This window comes from Saimiri boliviensis, chromosome 11 (genome assembly GCF_048565385.1).
Source record: "Saimiri boliviensis isolate mSaiBol1 chromosome 11, mSaiBol1.pri, whole genome shotgun sequence".
NCBI lineage: Eukaryota > Metazoa > Chordata > Mammalia > Primates > Cebidae > Saimiri > Saimiri boliviensis.
Genome location: NC_133459.1, coordinates 112,944,733 through 112,969,923, shown reverse-complemented (window position 1 = coordinate 112,969,923; position 25,191 = coordinate 112,944,733). Strand labels below are relative to the sequence as shown.

At 36.3% G+C, this 25,191-nt stretch overlaps 1 protein-coding gene across 1 annotated transcript in view; it reads right to left on the bottom strand.

Annotated features, from left to right (window-relative positions):
* The window catches only part of DPYD (dihydropyrimidine dehydrogenase), an 856,217-nt gene that overhangs the window by 88,401 nt on the left and 742,625 nt on the right, over window positions 1-25,191 (bottom strand). Inside the window, exon 20 of the mRNA XM_039460876.2 lies at window positions 24,376-24,555. Within this exon, the coding sequence (XP_039316810.1) occupies window positions 24,376-24,555 (180 nt within the window). The remainder of the gene's footprint in view (window positions 1-24,375; window positions 24,556-25,191) is intronic.

The window sequence follows — 25,191 nt, the reverse complement described above, 5'->3', positions numbered from 1 at the left end:
AGGTTGCTTACCATAGGGGAATTTGAAGCCCATTTGAGTACTCAGTTACTACCTAGATGGCTGATTTTATATGAAACTGAAATGACTGAAGAGAGACAGAAGGCAATGCTCACATCAACAGTTTGCTGGGCCTGTAGCCAGGCAACCATACCCATCTATACAGGCAGTGCAGCTGGTGAAGAGAAGGTCCGATGCTGGGGAGAACAAGGCAATTTGCAAGGGTCTATGCAGACCTCAGGATCAGGTTTCTCCCCACTGCCTGAAGGTCTTCTCTTCTTCATTATTCTCTGACTCTCTTTATCTTAAATCTTAAATACTTTTTTTTTTGGAGATAGAATTTTGCTCTGTCACCCAGGCTGGAGTGCAGTGGTGCAATCTCAACTCACTGCAACTTTGCCTCCTGGGTTTGAGTGATTCTCCTGCCTCAGCCTCCTGAGTAGCTGGGATTACAGGCACATGCCACCACGCCCAACTACTTTTTGTATTTTTAGTAGAGATGGGGTTTCACCATGTTGGTTGTTGGTCAGGCCGGTCTTGAATTCTTGACCTAGTGATCCACCCACCTCGGCCTCCCAAAAAGCTGGGATGACAGGCAGGAGCCACTGTGCCTGGCTTATCTTAAATACTTTCAAAGACATAAATCAACAGACCGGAAAAACTTAAACAGACCAGAAAAACTTAAGGCATTGGTAGAGAAAATATATGCATATAAATAAATACATGAAGTCATAACCCAAAGTGGATTTGTTATAGAAGAGCTAAAAGTCAAGTAATAGAACATATACGAGCAGAAGAGAAGGAAGAAGAGATAGACCTGTGTTCTTTGCCAGTAAACAGAAGGTCCATGGTGAGGATCAGCCCAGAATGGCAACATGGCCTGATGCCAATGGTGAAGGGTTGAGGAAAGAAGGTAGCATGCTTGCAAAAGCAATGATTTATCCTGAGTTCACTGAATACAGGTGAGTAAGTATTGTGTTATTTCTACTACCATTGACTGCCATAGGTCACTGGGAAAGAGGTAAAAACTTAAACAACCTTGCCCACAGATTAGTAAAACCTTAATCTGCTATCTGCCAATTCAGAATCAAATCCCAGGCATTAAAACCAATGATTCTCTCTGGACAGAAAAACAAGTAGAGGTGGTAGAATGTAGTAGGTAAGTGCAGAGGTTTTGTGAGCATATCGACCAGGACCAGGATGCTGCCTCTGCCCTTTCCAGCATGGGACCTGGGGCAACTTCCTCATCCCTCCAAGCCTTACTTTTCTCAACAGGATAGAGAATAATAATTAATACCTTACATAAATCATTGTAAGATTAAAGTAGAAAACATTAAAAGCCCTCAAAATGTTAAGTAACAACCACTTAAAGGTTTTTAATTTATATTGTCATTATCATGATTATCCGTTGTACCTTTCCTTGGGCAAATAACCTTGTACTCATAAACTGATTCGAACAGTTTTGTCCATTTCATAGGATGAATACATACATCACTGCATGGAAAAAGCAGAACTTAACCTGGCTGTGCATTCCGCAGGTGCAGTTTATAGGCATCACTGGCCCCTAGAAAAGCAATATTAATTGTAATGCTAAGATATGGAAAGACAAAGATAAAGCTGTAAGATACAGCTCACTAAAACAAAGGGATCTTGATGTGGAAATGTTAGTATTTAGACAGAGTAAAAGGATGCACCAAAGTAAAAAGAATGGTTGCATTTATGACCATGACACAAAGAGTTAAGAAAACCAGGTAAAAGTGGATTTTCCATCCCGCAGAATTTGAACCGCCCTCTTTGTCACAACTGTAGGCATCGGTGATGGTGTTATTTTTCTTTATAGGCTTCCTGGTCTCTAGCCAGTGGGGAGAAGGAGATTCAGATTTTATAAACTCCAGAAGACATATATTAATGAGTAAAAATATTTCTTAAGCTAGTTAACAGTACTTTTTGGTCATTCTTCAAGTAATAAAATACTTGAAGAATATTGGGGGTTCTGATGAGTCCAAAAATGCTCAGAGGAGGAAAAGACATGATTTGATACAAAGTACAGATCCGATTTCTGTGTATGGGAATTCATATGAATTTGTTTTTGTTGCACTGATTTTGATAACCTGCCATAAAACTTTTGTTAATGCTAAGAGGAAAGACTTAACTAATGCTATAAATTCACTTAGATATCTTTGCCTTACGTATTTTGGTATCAAATTAAATTTATCACTTCATTATCCCCTCTTGGCAGTTGGAAGTTATAGACTTTAATGGAAGGTGCCAGGGTTGCTAATAGAATCTTCTCGTCACAGATGAAGGAAACGTAAAAGCAAAACTCACAAAGATTTGATAGAATTTATGCTAAAGACAACGACACCCAAAAGCACAAACTAAGAATGAAGCCTGTGCCCTATTGGGAGAAGGAATTAATTATCTAATAGATTTGTAACTCTTTGTCTACCATAAATAAAAATGTAGCAATTTTCACAAATGATCATTTTAGCCAGAGCCAGCCATTGCCTATAGAATGGAATTAATGAGGACATTTACATCAATGTTATAGTGTTTTCATCTCTCAGGACTCAGTTCATTTGTCACCTCCCAACTGCTCCTGATGCCCCAGGTTGAGATGGACACTTGTTGCCTTCTGATTCCATAACTCTGATAGCATAATAGCAGTTATGTTGAAGAGTGGTAATTGAATGGTTAAGGGGACAGTGTTTGCAATAAACAGAATTGGGTTTGCATCTGGCTCCCACTAATAAAAGGCCAAACCTCTTTAACCTCAGTCTTCACCTTTGTAAAATGAGGATGTATATATTTATATACACATATATACAAAAGGTATATACAATGATGTAAAGTATTTAAAGAGTTTATTACAATTGATCATCATTCAATGATAAAGAGTTTATCTTACTCATCACTCAATCTCAATTGTCTACTGCAGTGCCCGGTACAGAATACTCGATATTTGTTGAATGCATATATGTTTATTTAAATAATTAAAATCCAAATGCTAGTTAAAGTTTCTGAGGTAGGGATATGTAAAATAAATTCTAATGAGTACCCAGAATCAAAATCTGCCAGAATTATGTGAATTCAGAAAAGATGTGCAATACTTCTTTCCAGTCACAATTTTCTAGGAGAAGCATCCTAGATAATAGGAAGTACAAAGGCAGAAACCTGAATTCAAAAATAGCGGAATGAAAATATAGTTTTGGACTCTTTACCAATTTGCAATACTAATGCTCTACAAAATGCACAAAGTGTACCCAGAGTGAATAGAAATTGAACCTCAAGTGTTTTGTCTTCAGTTCTATAAATGTTATAATTTTATTATCCATTAATAATAATGCTATTACAAGACAGAATGTCAATGCATATATTAAAGCATTAGAAATGTATTTGAATTAAAGTTTCCAGACGAATTTCCCACTGGATTTCTTTATATAAAGGTAGGTAGGACGTTAGGGCAAAAGAGTCCAGCCCTGCATGTAATACTTTATCAGCAATCAATTTAAGGTTCTGTTCTGGAAGCTATGGCCTCAGGCAAGGCCGGCTTTTGTTAACAGAGGCTGCAGGCACTGGCTGATCCTACAAAGCAAAGCAAATGGAAGGCCTACTAAAATACCTAATCAAATTTTCCATCTTTAAGAAGCAGCTTCTCCTGTGAGTTGTGACACCACATCCACTACCTACTCCACTCCTTAAGGAGCAGATGTGCCCCTTCTCCGTTTCTAAGTCCTAGCCAGCCTCCCTGATGTGAAAGGCCAAAAGTCTTCCAACTCCACCCCCAGCTGCTGGCAAGTTGGCAGAGGGAAACGCATTTGTTTATGCCCCTAGCCATTCATTTTCTTTAAGCCGGTTTCCAGCCAAGATTTTTATCTAGGTACCAGCTATTCTTTTCCAGTGGTTAACTTCATAAGGTTTTTAGTTCCCAAAGGCTACCTGATTAAAAGTAATTTGGGCATAAAAAATGTCTTTGGTATTTCTTATATGTCTTATTTTGTCCCTAGAAATATTACCAACTACTTATCCTGTAGTTTCTTTCAGAGTGAGTTTGCTTTTCTTAAAAAATAAAATAAAATAACAATGTATTTATAATATGTAGGATGCACACATTTTTAAGTATACAGTTACATTTTAGACAAATATATACATTCACAAAACTATACCACCCCAGTTGAGATATAGGATAAAAATATTACTGGAGAAAATTACTGTCCTGATTTCAAATAATATAGATTTTTACTCCCATTTGAAACTCCACATAAATGAAATTATTTGGTAACTTCTCTTTTGTGTCTGATTTCTTTCCCTTAACATGTTTGAGAGATTCAATTACCTCAAAACCTTACGGATCTGTGCTTTTCTTTCTCTTGGAAAGATACCTAGGAGTAGAATTTTTGGGTCTTATAAGAAATTGCTGGAGAGTTTTCCAAAGTAGTTGTACCATTTAATACACTCATTAGCAATGTATGAATTTTCAAGCTGCTTAATGTCTTTGCCAACATTTGATGTTTTCAGTATTTTGAATATTCATTATTCCAGTTGGTGTGAAGTAATATCTCATTTTAGTGTTCTACTGTACTTTCCAATCTCACCTAAGATTTTTCTTTCTTTTACCTAGATTGTCAGTTCTTGTTCAGTGCTTTCCTTCATGTAAGAGAATATTATTCTCAGTCAAAGGACAGACTACCAAAACTATGATGATGTGTAAGGTCGCCTGTGTGATGAAATATAAGTTGATTATGACAAAAGATGCATCTACCAAAACATTTCCTTGACTTTCTCCTGTAAGTTTCCTTTGGGTTTCTCAGGAGGGACAGAATGAATCACTATCAATATAGTATCACAGACAGACTTATCAGAATCTTGGTGAACTAATTCAACAGAGGTCTTCTCCATTTTGGTGCCAAGGTGATAAAGGAAGAATAAAGGCAAGGGAGTGGCTCTAGAGAATGTCTGTTTCTCAACCACACCTTAGTTCCCTTATTTAACTGCCACCTTCTCTAAGCCTTAGCTCCTACCTAAACCAGCCAATGCATCCCTCTTAGCCCAGAAAAATCATCCTTGAAGCTCATTAGAATCAAGTGCATCTCTTATTAATTGATTCAAAAGGGGGAAAATTGCATATAATTTAGGCTACATAATTTTTTAAATACAGCGCAAATCAATTGAACTGTCCTTTCATGTTGCATCTTTCAACAGCTGAATATTCTATATGGCATTTTTCACAGAAATATGATTTGATTTGAGAACATCTGCAGCAGTCTGGAACACATTTTCCCCTGTACTTGACTTTTAGCTCATTATAGCTCTCAGATGTTCTCTAAGCAATCCTGTGACATATTGGAGTGTTACTGAACAAACATCAGTGAAGCCTATGTCTTGAGTAGTGTCAATCTCAGTTGAAAATGTTTCAGCTTTCTTAGCATCAACACTAGAAGAATTTAATTAACCCACTGAAACTTTCAAAATGATAGTTAATGCATGGAAGAAATGAGAAATCAGAAAAGTTGGGGGAGAGTGGATAAGTGCTTAACCCCCCACAAGCGGATGCCTGCCACCATCAGCCTCTGCTCAGGCAGGTCACGAGAAGCCTTGCTGCTCTGTGTAGTCTTCTGCATTCTGCCATGAAACCTCTGGCTTGCTCTATTGCCCCTATGGAGATGGAGAAGGTGGAGGTGGCAACTACTGCTGTCATACTCCCCTGGTCCCCACACAAGGTCAGCTTCTAGCCTCTAATCAGCTCTCAACCAGATGCTCTCATGTTTTTAGTAGGTGGGGATGGGAGACCAAGGTCAGAAAGAGTTGTCAGCAGTGACATGGTTTTTTGCCCACTGCTGCTATTACATTAAGGAAGCAGCTGGTGAGATAATGTATGCCAAAGTGCTTTGCAAATTATAAAGTGCTTATATAATTGTCAGGGATAATCACTACTGTTGCTTTATTCTGAGGTTGCAGAAAGAGCACTGAACTGGGATGTTGGGTATCAAAGTCCACCAGAAAGCCAAATATAGGAATGTGTAGGGTCCACAGGGAGGTCTTTGGTGAGAGTACAGATTTGGAAGATAATAATAAAGAGAGTAAAACTGGCTTCATGGGTCAAATGCGCATACAACAATATGAGAACCACAGATGAAATAAGGGAATACCAGTATTGAAGGGCCAAAAAATGGGTGTGTGTGTGTGTCCCAAATAATTAACTCCAAGAAGTTTCTCTTCACACACAGAAATATTGTTTACCTCCAGGCCTTTGCCATGCTTTATGACTTATCCTATTTTTCCCAGTCCTACTAGGCTTTGTTTCAGGTTATTCTGGAAAACATTCTCAAACTCCTCCCCTGCTGTCTGTGTATATCTCTATAATTGCAATTATCACACTATATTATAAATACTATTTAAGTGTCCAATTTCCACACAGTCTGTGATCTTTTTAAGGGCACAGTTACATTATTATTAATGTTTGCATCTATAATGACTGGCATATACTAGGCACTAACAATTGTTTCCTTGAAAAAAGTAATGGAGAAATAGGAGAAAAGTGTGAAAAAAAAAAGTGTTAAAAGTCAAAGAAGGCATTTCAAGTATTAAGGAGTAGTCAGTTGTTGAATGTAACATAGATTTTGCAAAATAAAGACTGGGAAATATCTACTGGATTGAGTGATCAGTAGTAAATAACTCGATTTTAGTGAGAGCACGTTTAGTGATTTTTAGTGTTGCCGGTGGGTAGATTTGTGATTAGTTGAAGACAGAAAGGCAAGTAAGAAATGAAGGACAGTGAGTAGAAATGACATTTTCTAGAATCTGAACTGTGAAGCGAAGGAGAAATTTGGACCATTTCTTTATTTTTAATGTTCTTATGATATATATATATATATATATAATATATATGAGTCCTATGAGATATATATAATACACAGTCCTATAAGATATATATAATATATATGACAATCTTATTATATTATATATATAATATATAAAAAGTTAGGATAAACATATCTATAGGAATATATATAATATATATAATAGGAATGTCATATATATTATATATCATACATAATATATATGTATTTGCCTTATATATGTACATATATATATAATATACATGACATTCCTATATATAATACATATGTTATATGTATATTATCTATATATTCATATATATGTTATATATATTATATTATATATATATATATATATATATATGTTTATCCTAACTTGTTGGATTGGTGCTAAGAGAAAGTATGTATGTTGTCCAAGGCTTACTTCTTACAAGAAAGAAACCACGAGTAAGGTACATATTCTTCTTGGTTCCACAGTTGGATGAGGCTGATTGCTGGCTATCCTCTTAACTTATTTAAAGTCAGGCTGCCTTAGTCTGTTGAGGCTACTATAATAAAATAACATAAACTTGGTGGCTTATAAACAAAAAGCATTTGTTTATTTCTTACCATTCTGGAGGCTGGGAAGTTCAAGATTGAGACGCTGGCAGATTTAGTATCTGGGGGTGGCCTGCTTCCTTACAGAAGGCACCTTCTCACTGTGTCTTCACATGGTAGAAGGGGCAAGGGATCCCTTTAGGGTCATTTATATAAGGACACTAATTTTATTACCTTCCAAAGGCCCCACCTCCTAATAGCATTGCCTTGTCAGTTAAGATTTTAACATATGAATTTTGGGGGGACACAAACATTCAGACCATAGCATAGGCACAATGGAGGAAGAAACATCTTCACTGCATGTTACGGAAAGAAAGACTGTGTGGTATCCTGGAGCACTCTGACAGGAGAGGTCAGACTGCTAGTGGAGTGATACAATGGGAAACTGCACTATGGCACTAGCTGCTTGCAGATGGGAAGGAGTGCAGAAAAGGAGGTGAAGAACACAAGCAATGAGTGTATTAGTCTGTTCTCACACTGGTATGAAGACATAACAGATATTGGGTAATTTATAAAAGAAAGAGGTTTAGTTGACTCACAATTCTACACAGCCGAGGAGGCCTCAGGAAATTTACAATCATGGCAGAAGGCTAGAGAGAAGTAAAGGCACATCTTACTTACATTGTGGCAGGTGAGAGATGGGTGAAAGGGGAAGAGCCCCTTATAAAATGATCAGATCTCATGAGAACTCACTCACTATCACCGAAATGGCATGGAGGAAACTGTCCCCATGATCCAATCACCTCTCACCAGGTTCCACCCTTGACACGTGGGGATTATGGGAATTACAATTCAAGATGAGATTTGGGTGGGGACACAAAACCTAATTATATCAATGAACTTTTCCATTTTATAATTTTTCACAGGACTAAAGAGCCAACTACCCCTCTGGCAACAGTTACAAGTTATATGGAATTCTATATTAAACCTCATAGACTGGTTGTACTGTGTTAATAACAGACCCTTAAATCTCAGTGGCTTAACAAAATAAAAGTTCCTTTCTCACTCACAAAAAGTCTGCAGTATCTCTAGCTGTGCTAATATGTGGTATCTGACCATCTAGGCTATTCATTTTATATGGCCACCATCTCAGAATGAGACTTCAGTGTTCAACACGGCAGAAGAAGGGAGTAGGGAGAGTTGAATACTAGCACTTAAATGCTTCTAGTCAAAAGAGTCATACATCATACTTTGCGCACATTTCATTGACTAAAGTAAGTCACTCACTCATATGGAAGATCCAAGGGACAGGGAGATTTGCCTCTCCTATAAAACCAGAAAAAATAAGGAACAGAAAATATTAGTGAGCACTAGCAATATCTACCACAAATGCTAAAAGCGTACAGAGTCAGATGGCCTTCCAGGCTTATTCTATATCTCACTGAAGATTATATTCAGTAGCACTGAAATAATTTTATTTTCCTAGGAGGACTGGATTACCACAAATGCCACGTGTTTGCCTTTGTTCACTTGGGATCTACATTAAGTGGAAAGAAAGACTTGGTAACATTTAGAGTTTGAAAGATGCTCAGATTGATAGCTTGATGATGGGTGGGTGACATTCTTTGGCTCAGCTGGGCTGGGCAAATGAAGAGACTAACTGCTAGCACGGGGCCTAGAAGAGGCTCTATAGTTTGGAATGAAATGGGATAAAATTGATAAGCAGGGAAGACAAGCGAAATGCTTTAAAGATGTATGGCAACACATCTTCAAAAGGCATGGTCTTGACAGTGAACCAATCCACAGCAGACTGGCCAGCATGGTGTAAGAGGCTGGGGATGAAGGCTTCAGGGCACTTCCAGTCTATGAGGCACTTCACAAACAGTGCCTGAAGCTGCAAATCAAAGGATTCTTAGTGCAGCATTAGTCACATTTTCTGTGTAAGTTGTAGTCACATCTCAGACACATTTCGAGGGGTCACCTGTGACTATGAAGCACAGAACTACTACAGGGCATGGATTTGAGATACCAATAACATTGCTTTTTAAGATTATACACCACCAAATAGAATGAATATTTGATAATTAGGTGGTTAACTAAATCATATGGATAATCAAGCAGAGTAACCAGTTTCTAAGAAGAAAAGGAAAGGAGATAGATATTTCATCTGAACGTCTAAACTGATTTGGTTAAGTGTGAGATTGCCAATTATTCAGTGCAACTGAAGATATCCTCACATATCCTTCCTATGCTTCTAGGGTTTTGGTAAAGCTGTTCAATATCAGTTATGATACATATAATTTTGAAGCTAAAAATAAATTTAATTATGGTTTGTTTTGTTTTATTTGGTAAATCAAACCCCCCTTTTATTATTCCAAACAGCAGACATTTCAATTTTTTCCCCTGAAATCTTACATGAGGACAAATTGGCATAAAGCTCAATATAATTATAATTACTGTTGACTCTTTACATTATCAAAATGACTCCTTTGACTCCTATAATTACTAGAAAATTATATCTTCAAACTAATATTCCCTTTATTCAAGTGAGCAGATGGGCTTAACGGGAGATATAACAAATACATGTTTTTCTCAAGAAGAGTATCAGGGGCATAGCTCAAAATTACAGAGAGGTATTTTCTTTACTCCATAAAATGAGGATTGGGAACAAAGCTATCTGATTTGCTATAAATGTCCACTAATTTTGTAAAGGTCATAGAAGAAAGAGTAGAGCATGAGTTCAAGGCTAGAATTTAAATCCAAGTTTTAACTTACATGGATATAGTAATAATTTCTTTTTTACTGTTATTATACTTTAAGCTTGGGGTACATGTGCAGATCTCACAGGATTGTTACTTAGGTATACACATGCTATGGTGGTTTTCTGCCTCCATCTCCCATCACCTACATTATGTATTTCTCCTGTTATCCCTCCACAATCTCCCCACCCTCTGTTATCCCTCCTGTAGCCCCTCATCCCCCAACAGACCCTATGAAGCTATAAAAAATGATGAGTTCATGTCCTTTGCAGCGACATGGATGAATTTGGAAATCATCATTCTTAGCAAACTGACACAAGAACAGAAAACCAAACACCACATGGTCTCACTCGTAAGTGGTTGTTGAACAATGAGAACACATGATTTCTTTTTAAATCCTCAATCTCCACCCAGAACAAGAGCAATCCTCCTATTTTTTCATGGTTTAAAAGTACTAACAAAATGAATGTGGACAACTTGTATTGAATATGAAAATCACTTTTATACAAGTTCTAAGTATATAATTAATATTAATAAGGTGCATTCTGATTAAAGTAGTTATATTTGATGAAGCATAAGGAATTATACTTAACCACTTCCATGAATCTGACAAAAGAAATAATTGCATTTGTGTTTGCCAATTAGATATCAATTTTATGTAATAAGGAGAAATCATAATTTGCATAAGCACGATGGACAGAAAGAAACTTTTGGGAGAATGACAACACACTGAAATGTTGTATGTTTTACATTTTATTTCAGGAATGCAATGGTGGATTGTGATAAGGCAGTTGTAGTGGCTACAGATTCAAAAAGCACACTAGTGCCCAAATTCCTAGACCCAGTGATCTGCTGGTACTCCACACTCAGACATGGAAGCGGAAATCCACGTTCTGTACTATCTCATCCTATATCTCAATGTCCATGCAGGCAATGACAATTGATCACACACCTCTACTGGGCTTGGCTTTGCATCAGAAGCTTCCTCTACACAGGGCACCTAGCAGGTACTACCAACTTATTAGAGTTGCCCTGTAAAATGAACCAACTAACCCCTGGGATGACAGAAACCAAGCTGGGGAGACTTATAGGACTTAACAAACTATTCTCGTTATAAGCAAAGCAAAACTATCTCTTCCCGTAACTCAAGGGACTCCTATCAGCCCCTCCTCCAATGGTTCATGTTAAATTCAGATGTTAACTTTTGGCAACAGCAGTAGATACATCCCTTCTGCCCATTTTAATAAGAATGATGGACTACTCATGACAATTTACTATACAAACCAAAAGTTAATTAATGTATCTCCATTTTGCCCGGAAAGTGAACACTTCTGAACTATTTAGAAGCTTTTTGTGATAGAAGGTGCTTCAAAAGATAAAGATGTTTGCTACCTTTTGACCAGATCAAAAAACTCTAAGCTAGTAAGAGCATGTTATCAATAGGTTAAGATAACTTATAAAAATAATTTGTAAGTACCACCTGAAAAATATGCACGAAGAAGAGAAGAAATCAACTCATAAAGTATTGCTCAAATGTTTATATCTATCCTAATATTACCCATATATTTTGGATATGGATATATCACATATTCAGTACTACACCAAATTGCCTGTCTGTCCATCTCCATGCTACAAATAGTTATAATAACAACCACCGTGGATTAATTCCTTACAACTACATGCTATACACTTCAGATGCATGATTTCCCTTTTTTTTTTTTAAATCACAGAAGACTTCTTTGTGCATATGTGATTTCTAATCTTTACAAAGTACCAGCAAAATAGCTATTATCATCTCAGTTTGCCTTTACCTAAATGGAGGACTGTGGGATTCATGTACTTGTTCCAGGCTCACTGGGTAGTAAGGCATCATGCTTGGATTTAAACCCAGACCTGCTGGGTTCCAAACACTCTCTCTTCCGTGGTAAGCTTTTGACTACAGCACATTGACTTATGTGTGGGATCATCACACACTGATAAGAATATCAGAAGCTCAGAACAAAATGGGGCTACAAAATTTTATCCAATTTTTTTTACTTCTAAGGCGGAATAATCACAATTTATAACACAGGTGTCTGTCTTATTTTTACAGGATACTTGACACTCCAGCATTCCACTTAGGATATCACTCAAACCATCAGATAATATTGAGATGTAGATTAAGTCCCATAACATCTATGCAGTATATTCTGATCTGATAATTTTGAACATTTAAACTTTCAGGGACTGGTGTTTTTTTAATTTTCCTTCCTCATGCCCTATGAAATGAAATAAAACAATAAAAAACATTTAGCCTCATGTGATCTTACTATAATCATAGAAAGTGACCTTGATAATATATTCTATATCAATCATTACCCAAGTAACCGATAGAAATGTAAATGTCATCTGGAACTTTTCTAACAATATAATGTAAGTGTCTGGCAGTCCCAGGGAGGATAACTGTGGGGACAAAGCTGCAATGGGAGAAGATAACATGGACAAGAAATACAGGGCCACACAATGAACTTGAAGAAAAATGGCTTTCATTCCCCTCCCTTATCCTGTTTTCTGGATTAGCTCCAAGAATGGCTGTTACAGAAAAAAGTCCCCCCAAAATGTCTTCATAGGTGGATAGGAGTAAGCTGCAAGAGCCTACCAGCAGGTCCTCATTACAGATTTTCCATTTTAAGATTCTATATACTCATCAATAAAATTCAATTTTCTAATTATTACAGTTTACATTTTGAAAGTATTATAGACGTTTATTCTTGGCACATGTTCTTCAGGAGATACAAGCATATGAATATTTTCTCCCAATCTGTGACTTGAGTTTTCATTTTCTTAATTGTACCTTTTGATGAGTATTAAGTTAATTGCGATGAAGCATAATTCATCATTTTTTTCTTGTATGGTTAGTTTTTTCTTTATCCTGTCCAAGACATTTTTCCTTTCCCAAAGATTATACAGACATTTACTTAATGTTTTCTTTTAAAAATTTGTAGTTTGAAGGCAAGGAGTATATGCCTTCCGCTCAATTTTGCTGTGAACCTAAAACTCTAAAGAAAAAAAGAAAAGCTTTATCAACTTACCTTACCTTTTACTTTTTTATACGCTGTATTTAAACTTACATTTTTTGTCATGTGTGAGGTAGATATGAGGTTCATTTTTTATACGGGCATCCATTAATTCCAGTACTATTTGTTGAAAGGACTTTCTTTCTCCATTGGATTTGCTTTTGCACCTCTGTCAAAAATCAATTGAGTGTATATGTGTGGGTCTATTTCTGGACTTTCTATCTGTTCCATTGATCTATTTGTCTACCCTGAAACCCAAACACACTTGCTTGATTACTGTAGATTTATAGAAAGTCTTGAAGGCAGATAGTACAAATCCTCACACCTCCCACTTTGTTCTCTTTTTTCAAGATATTTTGGCTATTCTAGTTTGTCTGAATTCCAACGTAAATTTCAGCATAGCTTGTCAACTTCTAAAAAACACATGCTGGGATTTTGATCAGGATTATAATGTATATACTGATCAATCCTGGGAGAAATAACATCTTAACATATCTCTCCACTGATTTAAGTCTTCTCCAGTTTTTCCTCAGCAATTGGTTTTTTTTAACTTTTATTTTAGATGCAAGGGTACATACACGGGTTTGTAATAAAGGTAAACTTGTGTCACAGGGTTTCATTATACGGGTTATTTTGTCACTCAGGTACTATGCCTAGTAGCCAGTAGTTATTTTTTTCCTGATCCTCTTATTCTTTTCACCCTCCATCCTCAAGTAGACCTCAGTGTCTGTTGTTCTCCTCTTTGTGTCAATGCGTTCTCATTATTTAGCTCCCACTTATGAGTGGGAACATGCAGTGTTTAGTTTTCTGTTCCTGCATTAGTTTGCTAAAGATAATGGCCTCCTCCAGCTCCATCCGTGTTCCCGCAAAAGACACGTTCTCATTCCTTTTTATGACTACATAGTATTACATAGTGTATATGTACTGCACTTTCTTTATCCAGTCTTTCACTGATGGGCATTTAGGTTCATTTCATGTCTTTGCTATTGTGAACAGTGCTACAATAAACATAGGTGTGCATGTGTCTTTATGGTAGAATGATTTATGTTCCTTTGGGTATATGCTCAGCAAAGAGATTGCTGGGTAAAATGGCAATTCTGTTTCTAGCTCTTTGAGGAATCAACACAATGCTTTCCACAATGGTTAAACTAATTTGCACTCTCATCAACAGTGTACAAGCATTCTGTTTTCTCTGCAACCTCACCAGCATCTATTATTTTTTGACTTTTTAGTAATAGCCATTCTGATGGGTGAGAGGTGGTATATCAATGTGGTTTTGATTTGCATTTCTCTAATCATCAGTGATACTGAGCTTTTTTTTTTTTTTTAATGTGCTTGTTGGCTGCATGTATCCACATGACTGTGAAAGCAATTCTTCTTTCAGTATGCAGATACTACATGTATTTTAGTCTGTTCTTAAGTATTTTGTAGTTTTTAGATGCCATTGTAAGTGACATTTAAAAATTTTAATTTCCGGGTCATTGTTCTAGTTGTTCATATAGAAACAGAACTATTTTTTATATATTATTTGTATTATAAAAGTTTGTTAAATTCACTTATTATTTTAATAGTGTATTTATAGGTTTTTTAAGGATTTACTTTGTTCACAATCTTACCATCTGCAAATAAAGACAGTATAAGAACATTTTTTCCAATGTAGGTATCATTTATTTATTTTTATGACCTTATTGCACTGGTTAGGACTTCCAGTACCATACTGAATAGAAGTGGAAAGAATGGACATTCTTGCCCTGGTCTTCATCTTAAGAGAAAATAATTTATCATTTCAACATTAAGTATGATATTAGCTATAGAATTTTTATAGAAGTTTCCTTTTATTCATGAATTGCTAAAAAGTATTATTATGATTGGATGTTGGATTTTTGTCAAATGCATTTTCTGATCTAAGAACTTATATCCAGAATACATTAAGAACTCCTGAAATTCAATTAAATCATTTGACCCAGCAATTCCATTACTGGGTATACACCCAAAGGATTATAAATTGTTCTATTATAAAGACACATGCACATGTATGTTCACTGCGGTACTGTTTACAATAGCCAATACTTGCAACCAACCCAAATGCCCATCAATGATAGACCGAATAAAGAAAATGTGGCACATATACACCATGGAATACTATGCAGCCATCCAAAAGGATGACTGCAGGGACATGGTTGAAGCTGGAAACCATCATTCTCAGTAAACTGACATAAGAACAGAAAACTGAAACCAAACACCGCATGTTCTCACTCCTAAGTGGGTGCTGAACAAGGAGAACACATGGACACAGGGAGGGAAACATCACACACTGGGGCCTGTTTAGGGAGAGTGGGAGCTTGTGGAGGGATAGCAGGGGGTGAGGAGACTGGGAAGGGGTAACATTAGGAGAAATATCTAATGTAGATGATGGGGGCGATGGATGCAGGAAACCACTACAGCATGTGTATACCTATGTAACAAACCTGCAGGATCTGCAGATGTACCCCAGAACTTAAAGTATAATAATAATAATAATAATAAAATAAAATTTAATTTAAAAAATTATTATTAAAATGAATTGGCAAAATATTTGAAAAGACACTTGGCAGAGGAAGATATATGGATGGCCAATGAGAACATGAAGAAGTGTTTAACATCATCTTCTTAGGGAGATGAAAATTAAAATCACAATGAGATACAATACATACATAGCAGAATAGCTGCAACTAAAGAGACTGAGAATATCAAAAGATGGCTGGAACACAGAAGAACCAAACACCCAACCACAGCTGTAGAAACGTAAAATAGTAAAGCCACTTTGGAAGTCTGTCTGGAAGTTTTTGTGAAACTTATGCATTCACCTTATGATTGAGAAAAAAACAAACAACCCCATTCAAAAGTGGGCAAAGGACATGAACAGACACCTTTCAAAAGAAGACATGTATGAAGCCAACAAACATATGAAAAAATGCTTACCATCATTGGTCATTAGAGAAATGCAAATCAAAACCACATTGAGATACCATCTCACATCAGTTAGAATGGCAATCATTAAAAAATCTGGAGACAATAGATGCTGGAGAGGATGTGGAGAAAAAGGAACACTTTTACACTGTTGGTGGGAGTGTAAATTAGTTCAACCATTGTGAAAGACAGTGTGGGGGTTCCTCAAGGACCTAGAAATAGAAATTCCATTTGACCCAGCAATCTCATTACTTGGTATATATCCAAAGGCTTATAAATCTTTCTATTATAAAGACACATGCACACGTATGTTCATTGTGGCACGTTTACAATACTAAAGACCTGAAACCAACCCAAATGCCCATTGATGATAGACTAGACAAGGAAAATGTGGCACATATACACCATAGAATACTATGCAGCCATAAAAAATGATGAGTTCGTGTCCTTTGTAGGGACATGGATGAATCTGGAAACCATCATTCTCAGAAAACTGACACAAGAACAGAAAATCAAACACCGCATGTTCTCACTCATAGGTGAGTGTTGAACAATTAGAATACATGGACAGAGGGAGGGGATCATCACATACTGGGGTCTGTTGGTGGGGACTAGGGGAGGAGCAGCCTGGGGTAGGAAGGTTGGGGAGGGATAACACAAGGAGAAATGCCAGATATAGGTGATGGGGGAATGGAGGCAGCAAATCACACTGCCATGTATGTACCTATGCAACAATCCTGCATGATCTTCACATGTACCTCAGAACCTAAAGTACAACAAAAAATAGTAAAAAAGGGAAAAAAAAAACCAGCATAAATATCATTTAGAATAAATAAATCATGGTATTTTAATAAAACATAGTATTATTTACCAACAAAAATTAACTAATACCCAAAATAATATGAAAAAAATCTCTGCAAAATTGTACTCCAAGTTGCCACACACATATTCTGTAGAATTCCATTTATGTGATGCTAAATAACATGAACAAACTAATCTATGGTGACAGAAGCTAGATGGTGTTTGCTTCTCGTGGTAGTAAAGGAAGAGGTGACAGCTGGAAAAGTACACAAGGCATCTTCTAAGGTGTTGGCAATGTTTGATGCTTTGGCAGAGGTGAGGATTTCATGAATCCATGTGTTCATCACAACTCATCAAATGGTTTATTTAAGACCTCTGTATTTTTCCTCTATGTAATTTACATTTCAATAAGGAAAATAAGTGGCATAGAAGATACAAAACTTTTAAAGTCGTAAATAAGAAATTCCAGCATCCTCTTGTGAGACTGTTATTATTATGTATTTAGTAAGGGTCTTGCTGTTGATATTTATATATTTCTTTGGACACTATTCTCTGTGTTGAATAGCTTACCAGAAAATAAAAAATAGATAATTAGACATCAACAGATAATATTACCACAACCATAGAGGAATAGTTTTATCATATTGTGTTATTTCAGTTTTATATTTTATTAGTATAAATTTAAGGGGTACATGTGCAGTTTTGTTACATGGATAAACTGCACAGTGGTGAAGTTTGAGCTGTTAGTGTAACCATGAGACGAATAAGGTACATTGTACATATTAAGCAATTTCTCATCCTACATCCTGCTTCTACCCTCCCACTCTTTTGAGTGTCCAGTGACTATTATTCCACACTCTATGTGCATGTGTACACATTAGTTAGCTTCCCTTTATAAGTAAGAACATGCAGTATTTGACTTTCTGAGTTGTTTCACTTAAAATAATGGCTTTCAGTGGGCACAGTGGCTCATGCTTGCAAACTGGGAACTTTGGGAGGCTTAGGTGGGTGGATCACTTGAGGTCAGGAGTTTGAGACCAGCCTGGCCAACATGGAGAAACCCTATCTCTACTACAAATACAAAAATTAGCTGGGAGTGGTGGCAAGTGCCTGTAATCTCAGGCACTAGGGAGGCTGAGGCATGAAAATAACTTGAACCTGAGAGGTGGAGGTTGCAGTGAGCCGAGATCACACCATTGCACTCCAGCCTGGGTGACAGAGCAAGACTGTGTCTCAAAAAAAAAAAAAAAAAAAAGGAAAGAAAAAAGAAAACAAAAAAGAAGATAATGGCTCTCAGATCCATTCATGTTGCTGTAAAAGACATGATTTCATTCTTTTTTAATGGATGAGTAGTATTCTATATTTTCTTTATTTATTATCTGTTAATGCACCTTTAGGTTCATTCCATATCTTTGCTATTGTAAATAGTGGTGTCATAAACATATGAATGCAAGTAGCTTTTTGATGTAATGTGTCTTTTCCTTTGGATGTAAATCTAGCAGTAGGACTAGTGAATTGAATGGTAGTTTTCTTTTTAGTCCTCTGAGAAATCTCCATACACTTTTCCATAGGGTTTGAGATAAATTACATTCCCACCAACAATATATAAGCATTCCATTTTTTCCACATCCTCATTCACATCTATTCTTTTTTGACTTTTTAATAGGAGCCATTCTGACTGGTGTAAGATAATGTCTCATTGTGGTTTTAATTTACATTTGTCTGTTGAATAGTGACGTTGAACAGTTTTTCATATGCTTGATGGCATTTGTCTTCTTTTGAAAACTGTCTGTTCATGTTCTTTGCCAACTTTTTAACAGAGGTTACTTGTTTGTGGTGGTTGTTGAGTTGTTTGAGTTCTTTGTAAATTCTGGGTAATAGTCCCCTGTTGGATATGTAGTTTGCATTTATTTTCTCCTATTCTGTAGGCTCTCTCTTCTCCCAATTACTTCATTTGCTGTGCAGAGGCTTTTTATTATAAGCCCCATTTGTCTATTTTTGGTTTGTTGCATTTGCTTTTGAGGTCTTCATCATAAATTTTTTACCTAATGTCCAGAAGAGTTTTCCTTACATTTTCTTCTAGTATTTTTATAGTTTCACATCTTACATTTAAGTCTTTGATAAGTTTTGAGTGGATTTTTAAATATAGGTAGATAAAAAAAGTCCAATTCCATTTTATGCATATGGCAATCCAATCATCCTAGCACTATTTCTTCAAAAAGGTGTCCTTGTCCCAGTGTATGCTTTTGGTCAACTTTGTCAAAGGTCAGTTGGCTGTAGATATGTGGCTTTATTTCTGGGTTCTCTATTCTGTTCTATGGAACAGAATACCTACAGCTAACTGACCTTTGACAAAGTTGACAAAAAGCATACACTGGGTCTAGTTTTATGCCAGTAACATGCTGTTTTTGTTACTACAATCTAATTATATAATTTGAGGTCAGGTAATGTGATGTCTTCAGCTTTGTTCTTTCTCTTAAATTTCCTTTGGCTATTTAGACTCTTTTTTGGTTCCATATGAATTTTAGGATTGTTTTATCAATAACTGAGAATGATGCATCTGGTCATATGGATACAACTTTGGTTTCTATTGTCAAAATAAATCCTTGTTTTCAGAGTTGCTGTACAACTACCATGACAGCATTTCTGATTTTGTCCTAATAAGAGCTTTTTAATGAGCACAGATTATGTTCATTTATTAATATCACCAATATGTGTTTCATAATTTTTAAATACCTACTGAAAGTACAGTAACTTGGCAAGTTTATTGTTTTCTTCTAAAATGACTGCTGCTATTCTTGAAAGGATCTAGCTGGAATTTTAATTGTATATTGGCTTTCTTTTTTCCTCCTAAATAAGGACACAACAGATAATTCGTGCAATTTAATTCTATAAACATGTAGCATTGTGCTAGGGGCTTGAAAACTCCAGTGTGAATAAGATATGATCCTTCTTTCCAAATGCCTGGAATGACCTGCAGCAATGGACAAGAAGGCGTATAATTAAAAGAAAATGCAGTACTTGCAATGTTAGTTACAGGAACCATGGGCTATCAGAAAATGAAAAGGAGTGATTCGACTTTCTTGGAGGCCAATAAAGAGGGTCATAGATGGCTTCACAAAGAAAGAGACATTTAAGATAGATCTTAAAAATATATTAATGATTGATCAGTATGTTCAATTCAGCTACCATGCCATTACTCCTCCATGGTAGATATTACATTAGGCACTGGCACACAGTCTGTGTTCTAGGTCCTCAAGAAGCTTATAATCTAGGCATATTTTGCCAAGCCAAGAAGGCATAAAAGTTCCTCACCTGTCTATCTCACTCCTTTCTGTTCTGGCTTTTGCCATGTCATTTTACCAAACTAGACTCACACGTAAAAAGAAACTTTAAGTTCAAAGGTTGTTTCTTTATGCATTCTTTTCATTTCTGATGTAATGGAAAAAGTAATGGCTTGGTTAAGTCAAGCGACTACTAATTCTTAATGTTACTAATAAGCTTTTTTCTTACAACATTCATTAAGTCATTAATTCACTTCTTCAACCAACATTTAGTAAGGCATTACCACATTCAGTGCATGTCTAGGGAACTGGGATATAAAGATGGATAAGAAAAGTGAGGTTATTGTCTAGTAAAGGAAGCAGACTTATAAAAATACAACTGCAATGCAATACTGGTTACAAGTAACGTTCAAAAAGAGGAGGAGACATTACTTCTAGTGTAGAGGTCAGGGAATAACCGAGAGACAAAGTGATGCTTGGGAACTGGAAGCCCATTCCAAATGTCAGGAACATGTGGAAATTCATGCAGATCCCAAGTGATCATTAGTTTATGGCCTCTGCTGTTTTCCTTTCACAACTCTTATTTAGGAGTCCTGTTCTCATCCCAAGCATCAAACAGCGCAGACATTTGCTTCCATGCTTTTCCAGTTGCAAAATTTGCTGTTAAAATGTTGGACTGACCAAGTTTTTTCATGTATCTTAAGCAAGAATGTCAACATAACTCTTATTTCCCATAACTAAAAATGCCAAATACTAGTATTTTATTTTCTAAAATCACTAAAATATATACATTGCCTCCAACTCTATAGAAAAGTCTCTAAAGTTATATTTGCAATTTTATTTTCATTTTGGTAATCTTCACAAGCCCACAGTTAAAACTTTTGGAGCCAGATGTATGGATTTAGAAATAGCTTTTGAATTTTAGAAAAGTAAAATAGTACATATACCCAATTTTAACAAACACTCTCTCCTCCAGCCCCAGCAAGGTGTGGGGTAGAAATGTGGAATCAAATACATTAATCTCTCTGTAGTAAACACTTAAATGTTCTCTAAGAGGAATAAACATTATAGCAAGCCTCACATCAGTTCAGCCCAGGTTTTCTGCCGAATGAATTATGTAAAGCCATTTAGTTTCAGCATTTTTTTGGATTTCAGAATTGTTAATGAGGGATTATGGAATTGCATTGTAATTATTTTCATTGTACAGTTTTAGAGAAAGGTTTAGACAGATCAAGTAACTTTCCCAAGTTGTCTAGTTAAGAAGGAGGCTTCGCATAAACCCAGCATCTTACTCTTTGTTAATAACTGCTGTCCTACATGCAGTTTCTTCACTGCATGGAAGAAAGGTTGGAAATACCTTTCCAACCTCTGGCCATTCGGAATCTATTGTGATGCATTCCTCTCTTGCCTCTTTTATTTCACTTCTTTTACAGCTCAAAATTATTTATTGTTTACTTTCTCCATCAAAAGAAGCTTGTGTTCTGCTCACTGTTGACTTCTCAATCTCTAACTTTTCTATTACTATTATGTTTTTCATTCCTTTTGGCAATGCACATTTTTTGATCCCTCCATGAGAATTATGACGTTTGAATGCAGATTCTCAACACATCTCTGACTCGCTGAATCAGGATCAATGCTGATGGGGCTTGGGAACCTACACTTCTCACAAGCATGCTGCGTGATTTTTAAGCACCAAGAGTCCGACGTCAACAGCTCTGCGTTGTGCCAAAGCTGATGATCGTTCTTCTTAGGAGTTTGCTCTTGTTGCAGGCACAGATTTAAATGCCTTGCATCGTACGTAAGTCTCCTAACACCCAACTACCTGCCCTTCAAAAGCCACCTGAAGAAACACTGTTTGGGCAGTCTGATTGCTTACTAAGTAAGGTAAGCATAAGGAGAGTACATTAATATGCTAATTACTTGAAAGATAACATGACATACTTGGCCCAGTCCTTGTTTCCACAGCTCAAGTCTCATTTTCTCCTCATTTTCAAACACTGCCCTGTAATGGGTTTCTTCTAAATATCTATTCTGATTTATTCTAGTCTGATCTATGAGTGAAAGATAGAGTAGCAATTGTATTTTCCAAACAAAATTTTCCTGTGTAAAGAAGCCAGATACTTCTAGAGTGTCTTTCTACAAAGGGTCTCCATTTTCTCTCATCTTCCCTATAGTATGCAGACACTGTGAAGAGCAGCATACTATTCTTTAGCTAATGAAAGCACAATATGAGTTATTTGCAAAGACACACACACACACACACACACACACACACACACACACACACACACACACACAACCAGCAGCAGCAACAGTAAGAAACAACGATTAGAAAATCACCTGTACCCTAGATCCAGAGTGCTTGGTTTCACTACTAGGAATATTAATCTGAAGGGACTAATCATCTATTGTTTTAGACATGTCAGCCTGCACTGGAGAATCCAGAAGCACAAATCTATTACCCGACCATCTGCTTATTCCTCAACTTGGTGTTGAGAAATGAATCACTAATATAATCACATAGGCAAAATCTTCCTTTTTTTAAATGAATGATAATTCTGAAAATTATACTTACAATTTTGATGAAAGCTGAGCTTAACAAAATAGTCTGAATCTCGATTCAAACTATTAGCAAATCAATTTCCATTTATATCATTGACACAAGTGTCCTCATCATTACCCATCTTTTATTTGAATATGTAAGTTTTGAAATGAGTGTGAAAATCCTTTAAAGACAAAACATTACAGTGCCATGCAGCTACTTCCATTTCAGCTCACATGGCAACCACCCAAATTTGAGACAATGGTTTTATAGATGGTCATAAACTATCATGTCAGAGACAATTTCCTTGAGATATTTACACTGAATTAACGTAAAGTCATTTGTGAATTTTTTGTTAGTTATAAACGACCTTAGGATATTGATAGTCATTGATAAAGGCAAGAACACTCACTGTCTAAATACTGCAGAGTCAGTTTATGATAATATGATTAGTTACACTCATAATGCTGCTTAGGCACTATCTTGCTAATTACAATATTATAAATATTAATGTCACAGCCTTTCTGTTTGATTGCCACTCATGGAGTGATTCATCATGATATTTTCCTGGAACCCACATTGTAAGATTTTCTTTCTTTCCTGCTTTTCTTTTTTCATTACTGGACTTGTAATCATACACATTACTCTTGAAGAAGGGTTTATTTTTGGCTATCTGTTAGGAGAGGGACAGTGATATTTTCTACGAAAACTAGCCAAACATAATCAGTTACATGACGTTTCTATGATTCTTTCTGAGTTCCTAACCAAGTCATCCAAGGCACAGTACTCAGGGTTTTTGTTTCCCATTCTTTTTCACATGACCTGTTTCAAGTTAAGATTCATTTGAATTATTAAATGCTTCCTTAAAGAATCTTTTCATACTGCCTCTCTTTTTTTAAAGTTAATTATTGATGTAGTGACAAGCTGAAAAGACTAAGAATTATAATTTTTTCCTCCCCTCATTGAGGGCTCAAGAAATGTCTTCTGACAATGGTTGTCTATTTAGAATAATACAAAGGAAATACAAAGGCGAAGTGCTGAATGTTGTTTTAGCAGAGTTGCTAAAATCACTGTATTATACAAAATGTAAATGTAGTGTATATTTCTTGGAAAATAGCAGTTAGTGAGAAAGTTGGGACATAACCTTTTGAGCCCAGGTTTAACCACACAGCAGAAGGAGTTACAAAAGACACTGATTAGATTTTAATTTTAAAAACTTCATTATATTATTCAGGACTACAGTGATTTGATTGTCTTGAAAATAATAAGGTAATGTTATCCAGAAAGCATAAAGAAATCTTCAGACTCCTACTGGAAAGAATGCCAGTCATCACCATAGTAAGCAAGAATTTGCAGGCACTTTATACTGCAAATGTCAGTTTTTTTCTTTTATATAACCTTGTGCTGTATTGGTTTTATTAAAAAGTAACTCACAGACCCATCATATGGCTGTAATCAAGTCTCCCTCAGAAAGAGTCCACTGCAGAAATCACATCCACCAGGCACTGTGTTTCCTTTGTTAGTGAGAATGTGAGATGGTAAATAAGATCTGAAATAGAAACTGACCAAGGCTGAATTCTCAAAAATAACACAGGAGATTTAAGCACATACCTTGCCCAAGAGTTCAGGTATGCGTGGAACTGGTTTCCCTTTCTGGTGACTCACAGTAGCTGGACTCTGTCCATCCCAATCCTGTAGTTCTGCAATGCTTTTCAGATAAAGCATGGCTTTGAGGCCAGTGCAGTAGTCTTCAATCACAGTGAAATCCTGATTCTGAATGGCACTGCATACCTAGAAAGGACAGAGAAGTCAACCAAGTGTCAAACCAAGAGCTAATTCTCCAAACAAATTCACTTTTCTTTGATTCAGCAGATATTTATTTTATGTCCCAGGCACTGTTGGAGACATGATGGACTGGTTGCTGTCTGGAGATGGGGTGGTGAGGAGGACTGGACTGCAAAGGAACACAGGGAAACTTTCTGGGACAATGAACATTTTCACAGACTTGCAATGGTAATGGTGTCACAGGTATATACACATTCCAAAACTTATTAGGTTGTATATTTTAAATAGGTAAAGTTTATTATATGTCAGGTTGAATTTTCAAGGAGTCAAATTTGGCACAACATAAGAAAGGCCATTAAAATTCTCATTGCCTCTCTGTTGGGATGTGCTGCCTTCATGCGTGAAGGTGGTCAAACTGAGGCTGGAGTGCTGTTCATTCAGTTAACTCAAACGTCATTTACCCCTGCCTGTCTCCCTCCTCATCTGCTATTGTCCTTGTTGTCAACAATGATCCAGTCACCCAGGTCTTTTCTCTCTTCTGAAAAAAAAAAAAAAAAAAAAAAAAAAAAAAAAAAAGCCATATTCTTTCATTGCCTTAGGATCTTTTCACAAGATCTCACTGGCTAGAAGGCCTTTCCTTTC